The sequence below is a fragment of the Melanerpes formicivorus genome, unplaced genomic scaffold (genome assembly GCF_026170545.1).
Source record: "Melanerpes formicivorus ecotype bairdi unplaced genomic scaffold, bMelFor1.0.p_v2 SCAF_6, whole genome shotgun sequence".
In the NCBI taxonomy this organism is placed as follows: Eukaryota; Metazoa; Chordata; class Aves; order Piciformes; family Picidae; genus Melanerpes; species Melanerpes formicivorus.
This window is the reverse complement of record NW_027142358.1, coordinates 2,510,102-2,527,699: the sequence shown is the minus strand read 5'-3', so window position 1 is coordinate 2,527,699 and position 17,598 is coordinate 2,510,102. Positions and strand designations below refer to the sequence as shown.

At 49.3% G+C, this 17,598-nt stretch overlaps 1 protein-coding gene across 7 annotated transcripts in view; it reads right to left on the bottom strand.

Moving 5' to 3' along the window:
* The window catches only part of DCLRE1A (DNA cross-link repair 1A), a 58,214-nt gene that overhangs the window by 14,745 nt on the left and 25,871 nt on the right, over positions 1-17,598 (bottom strand). For 2 of the 7 annotated variants that reach the window (XM_068139338.1, XM_068139339.1), the window contains exons 10-11: positions 11,761-11,806; positions 4,581-4,634 (exon numbers count right to left, since the gene is read on the bottom strand). In XM_068139338.1, the coding sequence (XP_067995439.1) occupies positions 4,581-4,634; positions 11,761-11,806 (100 nt within the window). Of the gene's footprint in view, positions 1-4,467; positions 4,635-4,828; positions 4,882-7,549; positions 7,954-11,760; positions 11,807-17,598 lie in introns of those variants that run through there. The other 5 variants (XR_010987474.1, XR_010987475.1, XM_068139337.1 and 2 more) reach the window with 5 other exon arrangements.

Below are 17,598 nucleotides of genomic sequence, written 5' to 3'. Positions count from 1 at the left end.
GAGGATGGAGCAGAAGAAATGCTCAGTGCATAGTCCTGTGCTTCATTTTGATCTGTCACTACCACACAGCACTGAGACTGCTTTTTCCTGCTTTGTTTTGGCCACAGTCAGCAGGAAGAGAAAACTGCTACTGCAAAAGGGACTGGAAATTACCTCAGTAACTTGATCTACCTCTAAATTTAGAGATCTTTCCCAAAAGAAATTCATATTGAAAGAATTTGAAACAGAACACTAGGTCTTGAGTATCAGGTCAGCTAGTTGTGAACAACTCATCCTCAAGGGCAATCTGTCAGAGACCAACAGGAAGAGACACTGGAATTTTCCTAAAGATCCTGTAATCATAGTATCATAGTATCAGTCAGGGTTGGAAGGGACCACAAGTTCCAACCCCCCTGCCATGGGCAGGGACACCCCACACTACATCAGGCTGGCCAGAGCCTCAGCCAGCCTGGTCTTAAACACCTCCAGGGATGGGGCCTCAACCACCTCTCTGGACAACCCATTCCAGGGCTTCACCACTCTCATGGTGAAGAACTTTCTCCTCACATCCAGCCTGAATCTCCCCACCTCCAGCTTCATTCCATTCCCCCTAGTCCTATCACTACCTGAGACCCTGAGCAGTCCCTCCCCAGCCTTCCTGTAGGCCCCCTTCAGATACTGGAAGGCCACAATTAGGTCGCCTCGGAGCCTTCTCTTCTCCAGACTGAACAGCCCCAACTCCTTCAGTCTGTCCTCACAGGAGAGGTGCTCCAGCCCTCTGCTCATCCTTGTGGCCCTTCTCTGGACACCTTTCAGCACCTCCACATCCCTCTTGTAATAGGGGCTCCAGAACTGGACACAGTACTCCAGGTGGGGTCTCACCAGAGCTGAGCAGAGGGGGAGAATCACCTCCCTCGACCTGCTGGCCACACTTCTCCTGATGCAGCCCAGGATCTCATTGGCTTTCTGGGCTGCAAGTGCACACTGAGAGCTCATGTTGAGCTTTTTGTCCACCAGCACCCCCAAGTCTCTCTCCTCAGGGCTGCTTTCCAGCCAGTCACTGCCCAGCCTGTATTTGTGCCTGGGATTGCCTCAACCCAGATGCAGGACCCTGCACTTGGTCTTGTTGAACCTCATGAGGTTGGCTTGTGCCCACCTCTCCAGCCTGTCAAGGTCCCTCTGGATGGCCTCCCTTCCCTCCAGTGTGTCTGCTGCACCACACAGCTTGGTGTCATCAGCAAACTTGCTGAGGGTGCACTCAATGCCACTGTCCATGGCACCCACAAAGATGTTGAACAAGCCTGGTCCCAGGACTGATCCCTGAGGGACTCCACTTGTCACTGGCCTCCACTGGGACATGGAGCCATTGACAGCCACAATAAGGAAGCAGAGGATCTGTGATCCTCACAGTCTATCATAGGTAAAATAAATAACAGATTTTAATTCCATTAGGGGGGGAAATTTTGAAAATCATCACAGTCAAACATAGGTCTGCAGCAGTGTGCATGCAGCAAATCTGGCTGTCTGATTTTCAGCTGGAATCCTCAACTCTCACTTGGTGGCCTGCTAGCAGCAGTTTCACTTGTTAGCAGGCTTCAACACTGCCACATGCAATTTTAGGAGGACCCACAAGGATGGTTTCAGCTAGAACCAAATCAAAAAGTTGCAAACTTTTTCACCCTTTGTTATTTCCAGAGGGCAGGACCATAAATGAAGTCCTCACAGGATCACAGGATGTTAAGGGTTTGAAGGGACCTCTGCAGATCATTGAGTCCAACCCCCCTGCCAGAGCAGGACCATAGAATCGAGCACAGGTCACACAGGAACACATCCAGATGGGTCTTGAAAGTCTCCAGGGAAGGAGACTCCACAACCTCTCTGGGCAGCCTGTTCCAGTGCTCTGTGACCCTCACAGTGAAGAAGTTCCTCCTCATGTTGAGGGGGAACCTCCTGTGCTGTAGTTTCTGTCCATTGCCCTTTGTCCTATCCCAGGGTGCAACTGAGCAGAGCCTGTCCCCTGCCTCTTGACCCCCAGCCCTCAGCTATTTATAAACATTGATTAAATCCCCTCTGAGTCTTCTCTTCTCCAGACTGAACAGCCCCAGGGCTCTCAGCCTCTCCTCATAGGGCAGTCCTGTTCATCTAGTGCCATTCTGGTAGCAGCAAGTGTATATCCTGTGTGTTTCCTTTGTTGTCTGCCCTCTACCTACCCAAGTGTCTCACACTGGACTGGTCCTTGCCATCTGGGATGCTTGTTTAATCATGGAGACCATATTGTGGCTGTGAATGATCTGCAACCCCAGGATGTGGAGGAAGCTTACTTCTTCATCAGCAGGTCCACAAGAAAGGAGGTAAGACTAACATGAACCTGATGGTTAAATGAATCAAGCCAAATGAAAAAGCAAGCTGCTATTTGCATTCCAGATGGCTCCACTCGGGCCACTTTACCCTGGTTTAAGTTGGGCATGGTTATCTTCAGTGCTGAATAGCTCCTCAGCATCATTCTGATGTAGCATCTCTTATGAGGACATAGCCTCAAGCTGTGCCAGGGGAGGTTTAGGCTGGAAGTTAAGAAGAAGTTCTTCCCAGAAAGAGAGATTGGCCATTGGAATGTGCTGCCCAGGGAGGTGGTGGAGTCACCATCCCTGGAGAAGAGACTGGATGAGGCACTTGGTGCCATGGTTTAGTTGATTAGATGGTCTTGGGTGATAGGTTGGACTTAATGATCTTGAAGGTCTTTTCCAACCTGGTCTGGTCTGGTCTGGTCTATTCTATTCTATTCTATTCTATTCTATTCTATTCTATTCTATTCTATTCTATTCTATTCTATTCTATTCTATTCCCTATTCTATTCTATTCCCTATTCTATTCTATTCCCTATTCTATTCTATTCTTTCCCATCCTATCCTATCCTATCCTATCCTATCCTATCCTATCCTATCCTATCCCATCCCATCCCATCCCATCCCATCCCATCCCATCCCATCCTATCCCATCCCATCCCATCCCATCCCATCCCATCCCATCCCATCCTATCCTATCCTATCCTATCCTATCCTATCCTATCCTATCCTATCCTATCCTATCCTATCCTATCCTATCCTATCCTATCCCTGGGCTATTTGGGGAATGCAAGGTCAGCAGTGCTGGTTTTGCAGACTTCACATTGAGTCACAGCAACCCCAGGATTGACTGCTGGGTGATGCTAAATGAGAGTTATTTGGTACTTTTTGGCTAAGATCCATGAATTGCAAGCTTTGGGAAAGAAATCATTGCCTCTAGTGAATGTGTAGTTGCTTCTAGTATTTGGGTATTGAGGACAGAGCCCTAGGTTCTTGCTTGCAACCTGTTCTCAAGCACCACCATCTCCTTGTGTGATACCACTTTTTCTGTGGGAAATTTCTAAGTGGTGCATTAATAGCACTGTGATCTAGTACAGGTTTATAGTATTTTTCACAGAGTCACACAGAATCACAGGATGTTAGGGATTGGAAGGGATCATCCAGTCCAACCCCCCTGCCAGAGCAGGACCACCTATACAAGATCACACAGGAATGAATCCAGGCAGGTTTTGAGTATCTCCAGGGATGGAGACTCCACAACAGTATCACAGTATCACTAAGTTTGGAAGAGACCTCAAAGATCATCAAGTCCAACCTGTCACCATAGACCTCATGACTAGACCATGGCACCAAGTGCCATGTCCAATCTCCTCTTGAACACCTTCAGGGATGGTGACTCCACCCCCTCCATGGGCAGTACATTCCAATGGCAAACGACTCTCTCAGTGAAGAACTTTCTCCTCACCTCCAGCCTAAACTTCCCCTGGCACAACTTGAGACTGTGTCCTCCCCACTGGGCAGCCTGTTCCAGTGCTCTGTCACCCTCACAGGGAAAACATTTTTCCTCATGTTTCCATGGAACTTCCTATGCCTCAACTTCCACCACTGCCCCTTGTCCTGATGTTGGGCATCACTGAGCAGAGCCTGGCTCCATCCTCTGGGCACTCACCCTTTACATCTTTATAAACATGAATGAAGTCAGCCCTCAGTCTCCTCTCCAAGCTGAAGAGCCTCAGCTCCCTCAGTCTCTCCTTGTAAGGAAGATGTTCCACTCCCTTAATCATCTTTGTGTCTCTGTGCTTGACTCTCTCAAGCAGTTCCCTGAGGTTCTTCTTGAACTGAGGGGCCCAGAACTGAACAGAATATTCCAGATGCAGCCTCACCAGGGTGGAGTAGAGGGGGAGGAGAGCCTCCCTTGACCCACTAACCACAGTCCTTCTAATCCATCCCAGAATGGCATTGGCCTTCTTGGCCACAAGAACACATTTTTCTCTCAGAAGGCTTCACAGGTCAGTGTCCAGGTTCTCTGACCAATACCTGAAGACATCCATATTTGAATTTTGCTGAGAAAAATGATGTTGTGAGAGGCTGTTGCCACCTAAAGAAAAGCAAGCCAGCCCTCAGCAAGGAACAAAATACTCATTGTTATTAATAGGGCATTTTCAGGAGGTAGTTAAAATACAAGTCAGATAATAGCACAAATGCTGGTATAAAAATGGCTCTCTTTTTTTGTCTTCTTTCCTTCAAGGTGAAACTTACTATATGCAGGATTCCACATTCAGATATCTTCCACGTGAAAGGCTGCTCATGCTCCTGAAAAACACAACCAACAAGACAGACAAACCTCAATGGTTCAGTAAGTGCCAAAGTTTAAGGGAAATGATGAGGGACAAGAATGTGATGTATAGGGTATAGAAGTAAAGTTCACCCTCTAGAGCTGCCAGACATCTTTTGCTCAAGCACAAAGAACAGAGAATGTGGATTTCATTTTCATTTGATGTCCTACTGGCTTGTTTTGTCGACATGAATGGTATGTGTTTGGCTTCTGTTTCATCTTGGCCTGTTACATGAAAAAAAACCAAACCTGAGGGTCAAACCAAACCTTTGCCCTCTGCATGCTGCGTACTGCAGCAGAAAGTATTGATTCATGCCTCTTTGCACTGAGTTACACAGATTTATACTGAGCTCCTGACCAGTTAGTGGTAGGGAAACCCCCTCTACATTTGGAAGAAAGCCATCTTTTCCCTTCACTACAGAAAGGCAAAGGCAAGCTGAGAGCTGTTGTGCTGGACAAAGGGTAGTAAATAAACTGTTGTGTACTGATTGAAAGGGGTCTCCCTCTATTTGCTATGACTCTTTTATGTTACAGCTACAAAAATTCATTCAAGGCATGCCAGGAAAAAGACATGGTTGGAGTAAAGGAAACTTTCTGGAGCACCTTTGGGCTCACTGGCAGTCACTGCCCTTGGATGGGCACATCTAAGTGCCGGGTTCTGCACATTGGCCACAACAACCCCATGCAGTGCTACAGGCTGGGGGCAGAGGGGCTGGAGAGCAGCCAGGCAGAGAGGGACCTGGGGGTGCTGGTTGATAGTCGGCTGAACATGAGCCTGCAGTGTGCCCAGGCAGCCAAGAAGGCCAATGGCATCCTGGCCTGCATCAGGAATAGTGTGGCCAGCAGGAGCAGGGAGGTCATTCTGCCCCTGTACTCAGCACTGGTTAGGCCACACCTTGAGTCCTGTGTCCAGTTCTGGGCTCCTCAGTTTAGGAAAGATGTTGAGTTGCTGGAACATGTCCAGAGAAGGGCAACACAGCTGGGGAGGGGTTTGGAGCACAGCCCTGTGAGGAGAGGCTGAGGGAGCTGGGATTGCTTAGCCTGGAGAAGAGGGGGCTCAGGGGAGACCTTATTGTTCTCTACAACTACCTGAAGGGAGGTTGTAGCCTGGTGGGCATTGGTCTCTTCTCCCAGGCAACCAGCACCAGAACAAGAGGACACAGTCTCAGGCTGCACCAGGGTAGGTTTAGGCTGGATGTTAGGAAGAAATTCTTCACAGAAAGAGCTATTGGCCATTGGAATGTGCTGCCCAGGGAGGTGGTGGAGTCACCATCACTGGAGGTGTTTAGGAAGAGACTGGATGGGGTGTTTGGTGCCATGGTTTAGTTGATTAGATGGTGTTGGGTGATAGGTTAGACTCAATGATCTCAAAAGTCTTTTCCAACCTGGTTAATTCTATTCTATTCTAAAATAAGCCCTAAGGGAAGGAAGAATCAATGGATTTGGGTGAGAGAAGGGCTGGTCTGCTCTGTGAAAGTGCTACTGGAAAAACCTGGGGAAATCAGAGAGAGAAATGGTGTAACAAAGGCATGTGCACTCAGCCCACTGCGAACAGTTCACTGAAAGAGTGTTGGTACTACCAAGTGCTGCCATAGGGATGTCAGTGGAACTGCAGCATTTCCAGTGCAAGTGCTCTTTTGTTTCCCAAACAAGGACATTTCCTGTAAATATTTATGTGTAAATGAGTCTTGCTCTTATTGCTGTCATAAAAACTGATTTGCAGCTAGGATCAGACCAAAAGCTGCTGCTGCTTGATAGGAAACTGCCTGCAGGGGTGACTTTTAGTAGATGCTTAAAAGGGAGCTTTGTTCTGTGCTATAGTGACCTCTTGCTTACAGACACATGGTGTCACAAGGTGTGTGTGCAGAACTCCTATCTGGTCCCTATCTGGATATATATGCATTTCTATATAGGTGTCTGTCTGCACAGGCAGCCCTTTGAACACCCCTGGAACAGAACTGCCAGAACATGCCTAAATATACTGCATAACAGATACATATTGTCCATATATATTGCTGTGAGATTGTGTTAATATACAGTGATGTGGCAGCAAGCTGAATCACTGGGCTTTGAGTACAGATAATTTTATCTTGCCAGACACAGCCAAAATAACTACTGGGTTTAGCAGTCATAGGATTATTGATATTAAGGGATTTATATAAGCCTTGATCACAGTATCACAGGATTATTGAGGCTGGAAGAGACCTCTGAGATCATCAAGTGCAGCCTGTGACCTAGCACCTCCACATCAGCCAGGCCATGTCACCAAGTGCCACATACAACCTCTCCTTAGACTCCTCCAGTGATGGTGACTCCACCAACTCCCTGGGCAGCCCATGCCAGTGTCTAATTTCCCTTTCTGTGAGGAAGTGCTTCCTAATATCTAACCTAAACCTCCTCTGCTGCAGCTTCAGGCCATGCCCTCTCACCTTCTCACAAGTTGCCTGGGAGAAGAGCCTGACCCCCACCTGACTGCAACCTCCCTTCAGATAGTTGTAGAGAGTGATAAGATCCCCCCAGCATCTCCTTTTCTCCAGGCTAAACAACCCCAGTTCCCTCAGCCTCACCTCATCACACTTTCCCTCCAGTCCCTTCCCCAGTCTTGTTGGACTTGCTCCAGCACCTCAAGATCTTTCTTGCAGTGAGGGGCCCAGAACTGCAGACAGTACTCAAGGTGAGGCCTCAGCAGTGCCATGTACAGGGGCAGAATTCCATCCCTAGTCCTGCTGGCCACACTATTCCTGATGCAGGCCAAGATGCCATTGGACTTCTGTGCCACCTGGGCACACTGCTGGCTCGTGTTCAGTGGGTGGATTTGGCCCGAAAGAGGTATTTGGACATCTTCCAATTGAATTAGGCCAAGTCAGCTACTACAGTAAGAACCCACACTCACTAAAGTCAGTGTTGGTGCAGCTTACTCCTGTAGCAATTTTGACAAATGTACTTTGTATGCTTCCTTTCCTATCCAGTCTGCAATTAAAGGGTTAAAAAAAGAGGTGCAAAGATTTACTTAGCCAAAGATGAGACCAGCATCAGCAACTCAGTATGAATACACACACACAAAGGTTTGTACAATCTATTCAGACTCAGCTCCTGTTCAAAAGATTATTTCCCAAACTGAATGTTTCCATAGCCTGTGTCTTCTGCTTTTGAGATAAGAATGCCTGGGACATGCTCATTTGTCAAGGTGAGGAAGGATCACTTCTTGATACTTCTGTTTCAGTGGTCTTCAAAGGCCTGGTTGTGCTGGATTCTGCATAAAGACAGAGGGAAACCCCAGTTCTGGAACTACAGAGGCTGAAAATGGAACAAAAGACATTCCTTGAGAACTCATCTCCAAAGCTGCTGTGAGACTCTTCTGCTCTGCACTGCCTCTTTGAGCACAACAAATCCATTTCTGCCTAAGGAAGGAATCTCAGAGGGATAGGATGGGCTATCACCATACAGGATTTCTTCCTGTAATTGTGCCAGCCTGCTAGGGCTGGACTTGAGGTCCCTTCCAACCTCTAATGTACTGTGATACTGTGATAGTTTTCTAGGCCTGAATCCTCAACTCAACAGATCATCTAGTTCAAGAGTATCCACTGGGAATGTCACCCTCGACTTTTCCTCCCCAAGACTGGCCTAAGCCCTTCCATCACCCTCATAGTAAAGAACCTGTCCCTAACATCCAATCTAAATCTGCTGTTCTCTAGTGTGAAGCCATTGCCCCTCACCCTGTCACTGCAGGCTTCTGTAAACAGCCTGTCTCAATCCTTCTTGTAGGCCCCCTTCAGGTACTGGAAGGCTGCTATTAGGTCTTCCCAGAGCATTTATTATGATGATTAATAAATCTATTACCATTTTACAACACATTGTGTTCTGTGAATGCTTCACTTCCTCCCCTCCTCATTCTCCAAAGACTGCCTGGAACTTCCCAGTGACCTGCAACTGAGCCACCAAACAGCCCTTCAAAAAAACCACCCTACCTTAAAAAAACCCCAACAGAAACCCCACTCTGTGACATATTTCCCAATGTGACAATTCTGCCTTCCTTCAAATGAGCAAATTCTGCTAAGTCTGTGGACTGCTTCCGGAAGTAACAGCAAAGGGAAATGCCTGCACATGTGGTAATACCTGACCAGTGCTCACTTCTGGTCCTGGAAGGCCTCAGGAGAATGCTTTTAAAGCCATGACATCTGAGGGGTCACAGGATGTCGCGTGTTGGAAGGAATATCCCCAGAGGGGTTGTTGAGCCTCCTTCTCTGGAGGCTTTCAAGACTCATCTGTTCCTGATCTGTGCTAGATTCTATGGTCCTGCTCTGGCAGGGAGGTTGGACTTTAGAACAGAACAGAACAGAACAGAACAGAACAGAATAGAATAGAATAGAATAGAATCAATAAGGCTGGAAAAGACCTCAGAGATCATCAAGTCCAACCTGTCACCCAACACCTCATGACTACTAGACCATGGGATCAAGTGCCACATCCAACCCCTTCTTGAACACCCCCAGGGACGGTGACTCCACCACCTCCCTGGGCAGCACATTCCAATGGCTAACAACTCTCTCTGGGAAGAGCTTTCTCCTCACATCCTAAACTTCCTCTGGTGCAGTTTGAGACCGTGTCCTCTTGTTCTGGTGCTGGTTGCCTGGGAGAAGAGACCAACCTCTTCCTGGCTACAACCTCCCTTCAGGTAGTTGTAGGCAGGAATAGAATAGAATAGAATAGAATAGAATAGAATAGAATAGAATAGAATAGAATAGAATAGAATAGACCAGACCAGGTTGGAAAAGACCTTTGAGATCATCAATAGGAGGTCCCTTTCAACCCCTAACATCCTGTGATCCTGTGACCCCTGGAGATCTTCAAGTCCAGCCCCCCTGCCAGAGCAGGGTAACTGGGTAATCTTTCAGATCAGCTACAGGCTTAAAGGAACAGATGGTGTTGTAGCTTCTTGTTGCAGCCTGCTCTGTGGTGCCAGTCTCCAGGTGAGTGCTGGATGATGGAGAATTCCTGACATAGATGTTTAAATTGCCATGAGGTGAAGTTCCCTGAGTTCACACTCTAGCAGATTTATGTAAAACACAGCTGGCAGGATCTGAAATGTTCTTGCACTACTGACCCTCTTGGAAGCAACCTGCTTGGAAGCAGGGGCTGTTGCCAGCTGCAACGTGCTGCACTTTGAATTGCCAAGCTTCTGCCAACTGGCTGTACAAGAGAGACACAACTCAACTGCCTGCCACACAGATGATGTGATTAGCTAACGATTAACATGCTCCTCACTGACTATTTTACTTCCTGTCATTGAACACAGCCAGTGCCTTTAGGTTGTTTCCCTGGCAGTTAATTCCCCTGCTGCACTCAATCATTAGTGGCTGCTAATTTTCCCCCCTGAATTCCCAGATATAAATCATGCTCTTTCTACCACTCTAGTATCCTTCTCCAGCAGGAAAATGGCAATTGCCCAGGAGAAAAGCAAGTTCTGGAGAAGAGAGAAAGTATCACACAGTACCACAGTCTCACAGTACATCAGAGGTTGGAAAGGACCTCCAGAGATCATCAAGTCCTACCCTCTGCCAAAGCAGGGTCACTTAGGGTAGTCCACACAGGAATGCATCCAGGTGGGTTTGAAAAGCCTCCAGAGAAGGAGACTCCACAACCTCTCTGGGCAGCCTGTTCCGGGGCTCTGTCACCCTCACTGTAAAGAAGTTTCTCCTCATGTTCAGGTGAAATCTTCTATGTTGAAGCATGTACCTGTTGCTTCTTGTCTTATTACTGTGCACCACTGAAAAGAGATTGGTCTCCTCCACCTGACACCCACCCCTCAGATACTGATGCACATTGATGAGATCCCTTCTCAGTCTTCTGTTCTCCAGACTAAAAGCCCCAGGTCTCTCAGTCTCTCTCATAGGACAGTGCTCCATCATCCTGGTAGCTCTCTGTTGGACTCTCTCCAGCAGATCCCTGTCCCTCTTGAACTGGGGAGCCCAAAACTGGATGCAGTATTCCAGGTGTGGTCTCACCAGGGCAGAGTAGAGAGAACCTCCCTAGACCTGCTGGACACACTTTTCTTAATGTGCCCCAGCAATGGTGCATCAGCAAATGGTAAAAGAAGTCTCTGAATTAGTGTGAAGTCATTGAAGTTAAGGAAAAAAACCCACAGCCACAAACCACCATTGTACAGCAAGCACAAACCAGACCACACAACCCTCACACTTCCTCTCAAGGGCAACACTAGTGAGAACTGGGGTTAGAGTCATACAGTCCTGCAGGAGAACAAGTCCAGCCAGGGAAGGTTACCTGTGCTGTGTCCATCCTGAACAGCCTGAGACAAGCTCTGCATAGTGCAGGGTCTGGCTGCAATGTATTGTGCAGAGTGCCTCCAACCTGGTGGGGGTAGCCAACCAGACAGGTTTTGGTGTGCCCTGACTTTCAGCAAGTGGAGTCAATAGAGGAGTAGCTGCAATTCAGGAGGAGGAGGAGAAAAGTGATGGACATGGGGAGAGAGCTGAGCAGTGGTGAGCTGGGGACACCATGTTTTGCCTGAATTTTCTGGTGACCTCAGGAGAGCCTTTTTCTTGCACACACTCAGTGAAATTGAAGAAGTGATGTCATGCTGTCTCTTGCCACGAATGTGAAACAGCCCAGCCAGCAGTTACCAGGTGGCCAGAGAGCAGATGAACCACCTGCAAACCTGTGCCAGCTTTGGCCCTGACACTTCTAGCAGCAGAGGACGAAAGTGCTGATAGTGGGAGACAAACTGCTGCTACATTATACCATTTTAAGCACCCATAGTCCCAGGCAGTTCTGTAATTACACCACTTGTAATTGGAGGCTGGAAAGCTGAGATAGAGCTGGTGCCATTGATGCTGTCACCTCTTCCAACAGTGTTAAGAGTTGGATCAGCCAATTAGCTAGAGATCGAGACTATCTTTGCTCGGAGCCCTCTTTGGTCTAAGCTCAGCTCTACACAGCATCTGCCTGGAACCACCACAGTGTGGTGCAGGCCTGTCTCCAATGGCCCTGCTACTGGGAACTGAGAAACAACACACAACAAAAAAAAACCCTCACCCCAAAACAACAAGAAACCCCCACCAAGTAAAAAGGATTCTGACTTCTTACCACAGGCAGAAGTTCCTTGTACCAGTGAAATCCCCAAGCCCTTGCTCTAGAAGAGAAAAAAACAAAAGAATCCAAGTCTTCATCTCTTGTAATGCCAAAAGAAAACTGAGACAAGGGGAGGAGAAGCTTGGAAGAGGTTGAGAACATGCATCATCTGCCCCTCATTTTCTGTGGAAAAGCACTGAACTGTTAGTTGGAAAGGCTCACCACATATTTGTATTTCCCAGACATGTTGCTTTCCGTGTGGGAAACCACCTGGAAATGTTGTTCTGGGAGACTGAAAGGAGCTTGTATGCTTGCCCAGGATTTCTGGGCACTTGACCATCCTAAATCTGTGCATGGACCAGCTCCAGTGCTCTGTGAAGCATCAGTCCTGGTGTGCCTGTGCTGCAGAGAGGGTCTGTGGAGACACATGAAAACCAACAAAGCACAGCAGCCACAGGGTGTGAGCACAGGGGCACATCCACTAAGACGCTCCTGTGCAAATAGCCCTGGCTGGAGCACCCCCATCTGACATTTCCAGCTCTTGAGCCAGTGATGCGAGAGGTAAATTTGGTGAAGTGATTATCTGATGGACTGGACAGGGCTGTATCTGAAGCAGTGGTGCAGGTGGAGTGTACAGGGATGCAGAGGACACCAGACCTCCTGCAGCCAGGCTGGCTGAGTGCAGCTGTGACCGCTCACTGCTGCTCTGCTCGCACCGGTGCTGCAGGACAGAGAGCTCTGGGTTTGCACAGCAACCACACAATGCCACACAACTTCTTTCTGAAACCCATCTGACCACAGTGGTCATGGTCATCACTGAGCTGCATCTATTTCTGCTTCTTTCTGTCTCTCTAAGATCTCCCATGAAATCTATTTCTGTCTGTGTCTGTAACACACAGCTTGAAGCCATGGCTTGTGCTCCTCCAAGGGCTCTTAGAAGGGTACTGTCATCACCAGCCATGAAGGTGGCACAATTCTCTCACCCATATTTTCACGAGCTTGCTCCTCAGTGGCTCTGTAGATCAGTCATGCATTCCACACCACGACTCATTCTGCCAGGATAACCTCATTTGCAGGCTAATTGCCATTGAACTAATTAAATGCCTCCCAGAAATTCTGGCTTTCTGCCCTCCAATTTACCCCTCTTCTTCTTGATGTCAAATCCCCATGTCGTTCCTCACAACTGTCATTTCCCTTCCAAGCCAATGTCCTTGTGCTCCTGTTTCTAAGAATAAAGGTGAATGCTGGCAGCACCATGTTTCTGAGAAATCCCCAGTAGTGAAAAGGTAGCTGGGGGCAGAGCGGAGAACAGAGAGGAAGGAAAACTGAGTCAGGAGGAAGAGCTATGAATCCAAGTGCTGGGTTCTGCACATTGGCCACAACAACCCCATGCAGAGCTACAGGCTGGGGTCAGAGTGGCTGGAGAGCAGCCAGGCGGAGAGGGACCTGGGGGTACTGGTCGATGGTAGGCTGAACATGAGCCAGCAGTGTGCCCAGGCAGCCAAGAGGGCCAATGGCATCCTGGCCTGCATCAAGAACAGTGTGGCCAGCAGGAGCAGGGAGGTCATTCTGCCCATGTACACTGCACTGGTTAGGCTGCACCTCGAGTACTGTGTCCAGTTCTGGGCCTCTCAGTTTAGGAAGGATGTTGACTTGCTGGAACGTGTCCAGAGAAGGGCAACGAAGTTGGTGAGGGGCTTGGAACACAGCCCTGTGAGGAGAGGCTGAGGGAGCTGGGGCTGCTTAGCCTGGAGGAGACTCAGCTGAGGTTGTAGACAGGCAGATGTTGGTCTCTTCTCCCAGGCAACCAGCACCAGAACAAGAGGACACAGTCTCAGGCTGCACCAGGGGGAGGTTTAGGCTGGATGTTAGGAAGAAGTTCTACACAGAGAGAGTGATTGCCCATTGGAATGGGCTGCCTGGGAAGGTGGTGGAGTCACCATCACTGGAGGTGTTCAGGAGGAGACTTGATGGGGTGCTTGGTGCCATGGGTTAGTTGATTAGGTGGGTTGGACACAATGATCTTGAAGGTCTCTTCCAACCTGGTTTATTCTATCTATTCTATGTATTCTATCACAAGCAAGAGGGACTGGGGGTAGGATGAAAAATGAAGTCAAAGACAAAAAGTGGAGTTCTGTGCCAGAGTGGAAGGTTATTCCTTAGCATCTGACAAGTGGCAGCAGCACCTGCTCTCCAAGGTTAGCACTGTAATAAATAGCTCAGAGTAAGCATGTGTCTGGTTCTCTGTCACTGTGACTTTGTGGTCCTGGTACCCTGGGAGCTTCCATCCATTTGTCTTTAAGACCTGCAAATGCTGCTGGCTGCTGCTGCTGCTGAGGCTGAGAGTAGCCATGGGGTGTTTTAGCCTTGCAGCAAGGAGATGGGAGGAGAATGTCACAAAACACACCCAGCCAGCAGCAGGTTCTGGTCACTTTTGTCCCCTCTGGGGACCCTTACACACTGCTGCACACGCAGGGACTGTGGTACTGTGTTGTAGCATCCAAGAAGGGTAAAGAAGCTTCAAGGTGTGCCTGGAGGCATGATCTGAGAGATAGGACAAACCTGCTCTAAAGTAACTCAGGGGGTGGGAGGGGGTGGGGGATGGCGGGGGTATGGAGGTGGTGCTGATGTGAGCACAGCTACAGAACAGCTGTGGACCTCCAGCTCCCCCTGACAGTGGCTCCAATGAGCATTGTCCTGCTCGCCTCCCATCCACCTGTCCTTAGCTGGGCTTTTCCAGCACTGCAAGCCATCCTTTGCCAAAGGAGCACAGGACACAGCATTCCTGCTCCCACCACACCATGAATCCCTTAGGGCAGTTGGTAGTTTGTTGTTATCCAATGAGCCAAGCCATCACTAAGCCTACCACTGTCCTGCCATGTCCCTCTCCCTTTGTCACTGCTGCAGCTTTGCCACAGACAGAGGGCTCCAGGGTGGGCATACTTTGTTACAAGGCAGAAAACTAGGACCCTTCAGATGCTGCTAGCAATGTTCGTCAGGGTACACCCATAGTCCATAACAGCCCTGCTCAGGCCCCCACCCCACCCCGGGGTGTCCCCCATGGCCCAGGATCCCATTATTCTGCCCTCCCATGGCAATACTGCTGCTCTCCCCTGCTGAGCCGTGGGACCCACTGACACTCCCCCCGCAGAAGACCTGGGAGGAATGAGCTGTGCTATAAGTGACCGTGAAGGTGTCAAGAGAAAAAAGCAGTTTCCTGCTGTGCCGCAGAGCTCAATTCCTCAAGCCGTCGCTGGGTAGCAGCACAGAGAACCGAATTTCAGCTTCACCTTCCTCGTTCAGGCAACAGATCCGACCAAGAGCAAGGCAGAGAGCCAAGCAAATAACAGAGCTTCAGCATCCAGTGAAACCCAGCCTGTCTTTCTTGGCCTGAGGAAGCCCTGCTGGGATAAATGCCACAATGCACATCTTCTGTAAGACAGGAGCTGAAAAGCGAGTTAGAGCCTGCTACCTGCAGGGCTGCATTTGGAGAGGTCTCTGCTAGGAAGTGAGAAATGACTAGAGTGGTCCAAAACAAAACCCATTTGCTTCTCACAACAGAGTTCACTGAGATTATTGTCTCTCTGCATGGAGGAAGATGCTGGGCAGCTGGGAGGCAGTAGGAGTTGATAGATGCAGAGCCTCACAGCCAGCCCTGATCTTGCTGAACTCAGCTGCAAAGTCACCCTTGCTCACATCTGTGTCCTTGTGTCACCTTTTCCTTGGGTGCCCTGGTGGCACCTTTTCCCCTGAGATGGAGAATGCTTTTTCCTCTTCCACCTTTTGACAACCAAGACAATGTACAGAGGGAAAGGTGATTAAAGTTACATTCAAACACCAGTGGGAAAGCTTAGAGGTTTCAAAACCTGTTTGTTTTATGTAAGTGCTCATTGGAAACTGCCACAAACAAGTCACTATCTGCTCTCAGATACCAGAGCAGATGTGTCAGAGTGGAAAAGCCTCTCCCCTGCCAAAGTATTTGCTGGAGATTTGATAACAAGGTGCCACCATACATCAGTGGGTAAAGGGTCAAAGGTAGAAAGGGGCAACAGGAGGCACCCAGGCAGCGCAGGGCTCTGCCTTTGCTGGGTTGTAGCTCCTCCACTCGAGCTCGTGGCTGCAGACCGCAGGCTGAGCTGGGGTAGGTGCAGTGGGGAGGCAGATAGCTCTGCTGGGCCCTTCTCCTCATCTGCAGTGACTCTACTCTGCCCTGGGGAGACCTCACCTGGAATACTGCATCCAGTTTTGGGCTCCCCAGTTCAGGAGGGACAGGAATCTGCTGGAGAACATCCAAGGGAGAGCTATCAGGATGATTGAGGGGCTGGAGCGCTGCCCTATGAGGAGAGGCTGAGAGCCCTGGGGCTGTTCAGTCTGGAGAAGAGAAGTCTAGGAGGGGTTTTACAGAACCACAGCATCACCAAGGTTGGAAGAGACCTCAAAGATCATCAAGTCCAACCTGTCACCACAGACCTCATGACTAAACCATGGCACCAAGTGCATGTTTTATAGATGTTTATAGATATCTGAGGGCTGGGGGTCAAGAGGCAGGGGCAGCTCTGCTCAGTTGCACCCTGTGACAGGACAAGGGGTAACAGATATAAACTACAGCACAGGAGGTTCCACCTCAGCATGATGAGGAACTTCTTCACTATGAGGGTCACAGAGCACTGGAAGAGGCTCCCCAGAGAGGTTGTGGATCCTCCTTCTCTGGAGACTTTGAAGACCCATCTGGATGTGTTCCTGTGCTACCTGTGCTAGGTTCTATGGTCCTGTTCTGGCAGGAGAGGTCCCTTCCAACCCCTAATATCCTGTGTGTGTGATTGCCCATCTTGTCCCTTCATTTCTGTTAGAGGGCTGTAACCTCCTTCTGGCTTTTCTGTGCACTTCTGGGGAGAGCATTAAATTCAGCATTCCAAATGCCTATCTATAATATGAAGCAGCATGTGAAAGTCAAGTACAAGAGCTCCAAATTCCAGTGTTTGTACTGACAAACTTTCAGTGGCTCCCAGGAATTTAATTCACCCTTGCAACATTTCCCCCTAGTCACTACTACTGGGTTTTTCACAAATCCTGAGTGTTCATCAGTAAATTTGCTGACAACACCAAGCTGGGGGCGGAAGTTGATCTGCTGGAGAGCAGAGAGGCTCTGCAGAGGGACCTCGACAGGCTGGACAGATGGGCAGAGTCCAAGGGCATGAGATTTAACATATCCAAGTGCCGGGTTCTGCACATTGGCCACAACAACCCCAGTGCTACAGGCTGGGGGCAGAGTGGCTGGAGAGCAGCCAGGCAGAGAGGGACCTGGGGGTGCTGGTTGATGGTAGGATGAACATGAGCCTGCAGTGTGCCCAGGCAGCCAAGAGGACCAATGGCATCCTGGCCTGCATCAAGAACAGTGTGGCCAGCAGGAGCAGGGAGGTCATTCTGCCCCTGTACACTGCACTGGTTAGGCCACACCTTGAGTCCTGTGTCCAGTTCTGGGCCCCTCAGTTTAGGAAGGAGGTTGACTTGCTGGAACGGTCCAGAGAAGGGCAACAAAGCTGGGGAGGGGTTTGGAACACAGCCCTATGAGGAGAGACTGAGGGAGCTGGGGTTGCTTAGCTTGGAGAGGAGGAGACTCAGGGGTGACCTTATTGCTGTCTACAACTACCTGAAGGGAGGTTGTAGACAGGCGGATGTTGGTCTCTTCTCCCAGGCAGCCAGTACCAGAGCAAGAGGACACAGTCTCAGGCTGCACCAGGGGAGGTTTAGACTGGATGTTAGGAAGAAGTTCTATACAGAGAGAGTGATTGCCCATTGGAATGGGCTGCCCAGGGAGGTAGTGGAGTCACCATCATTGGAGGTGTTCAGGAG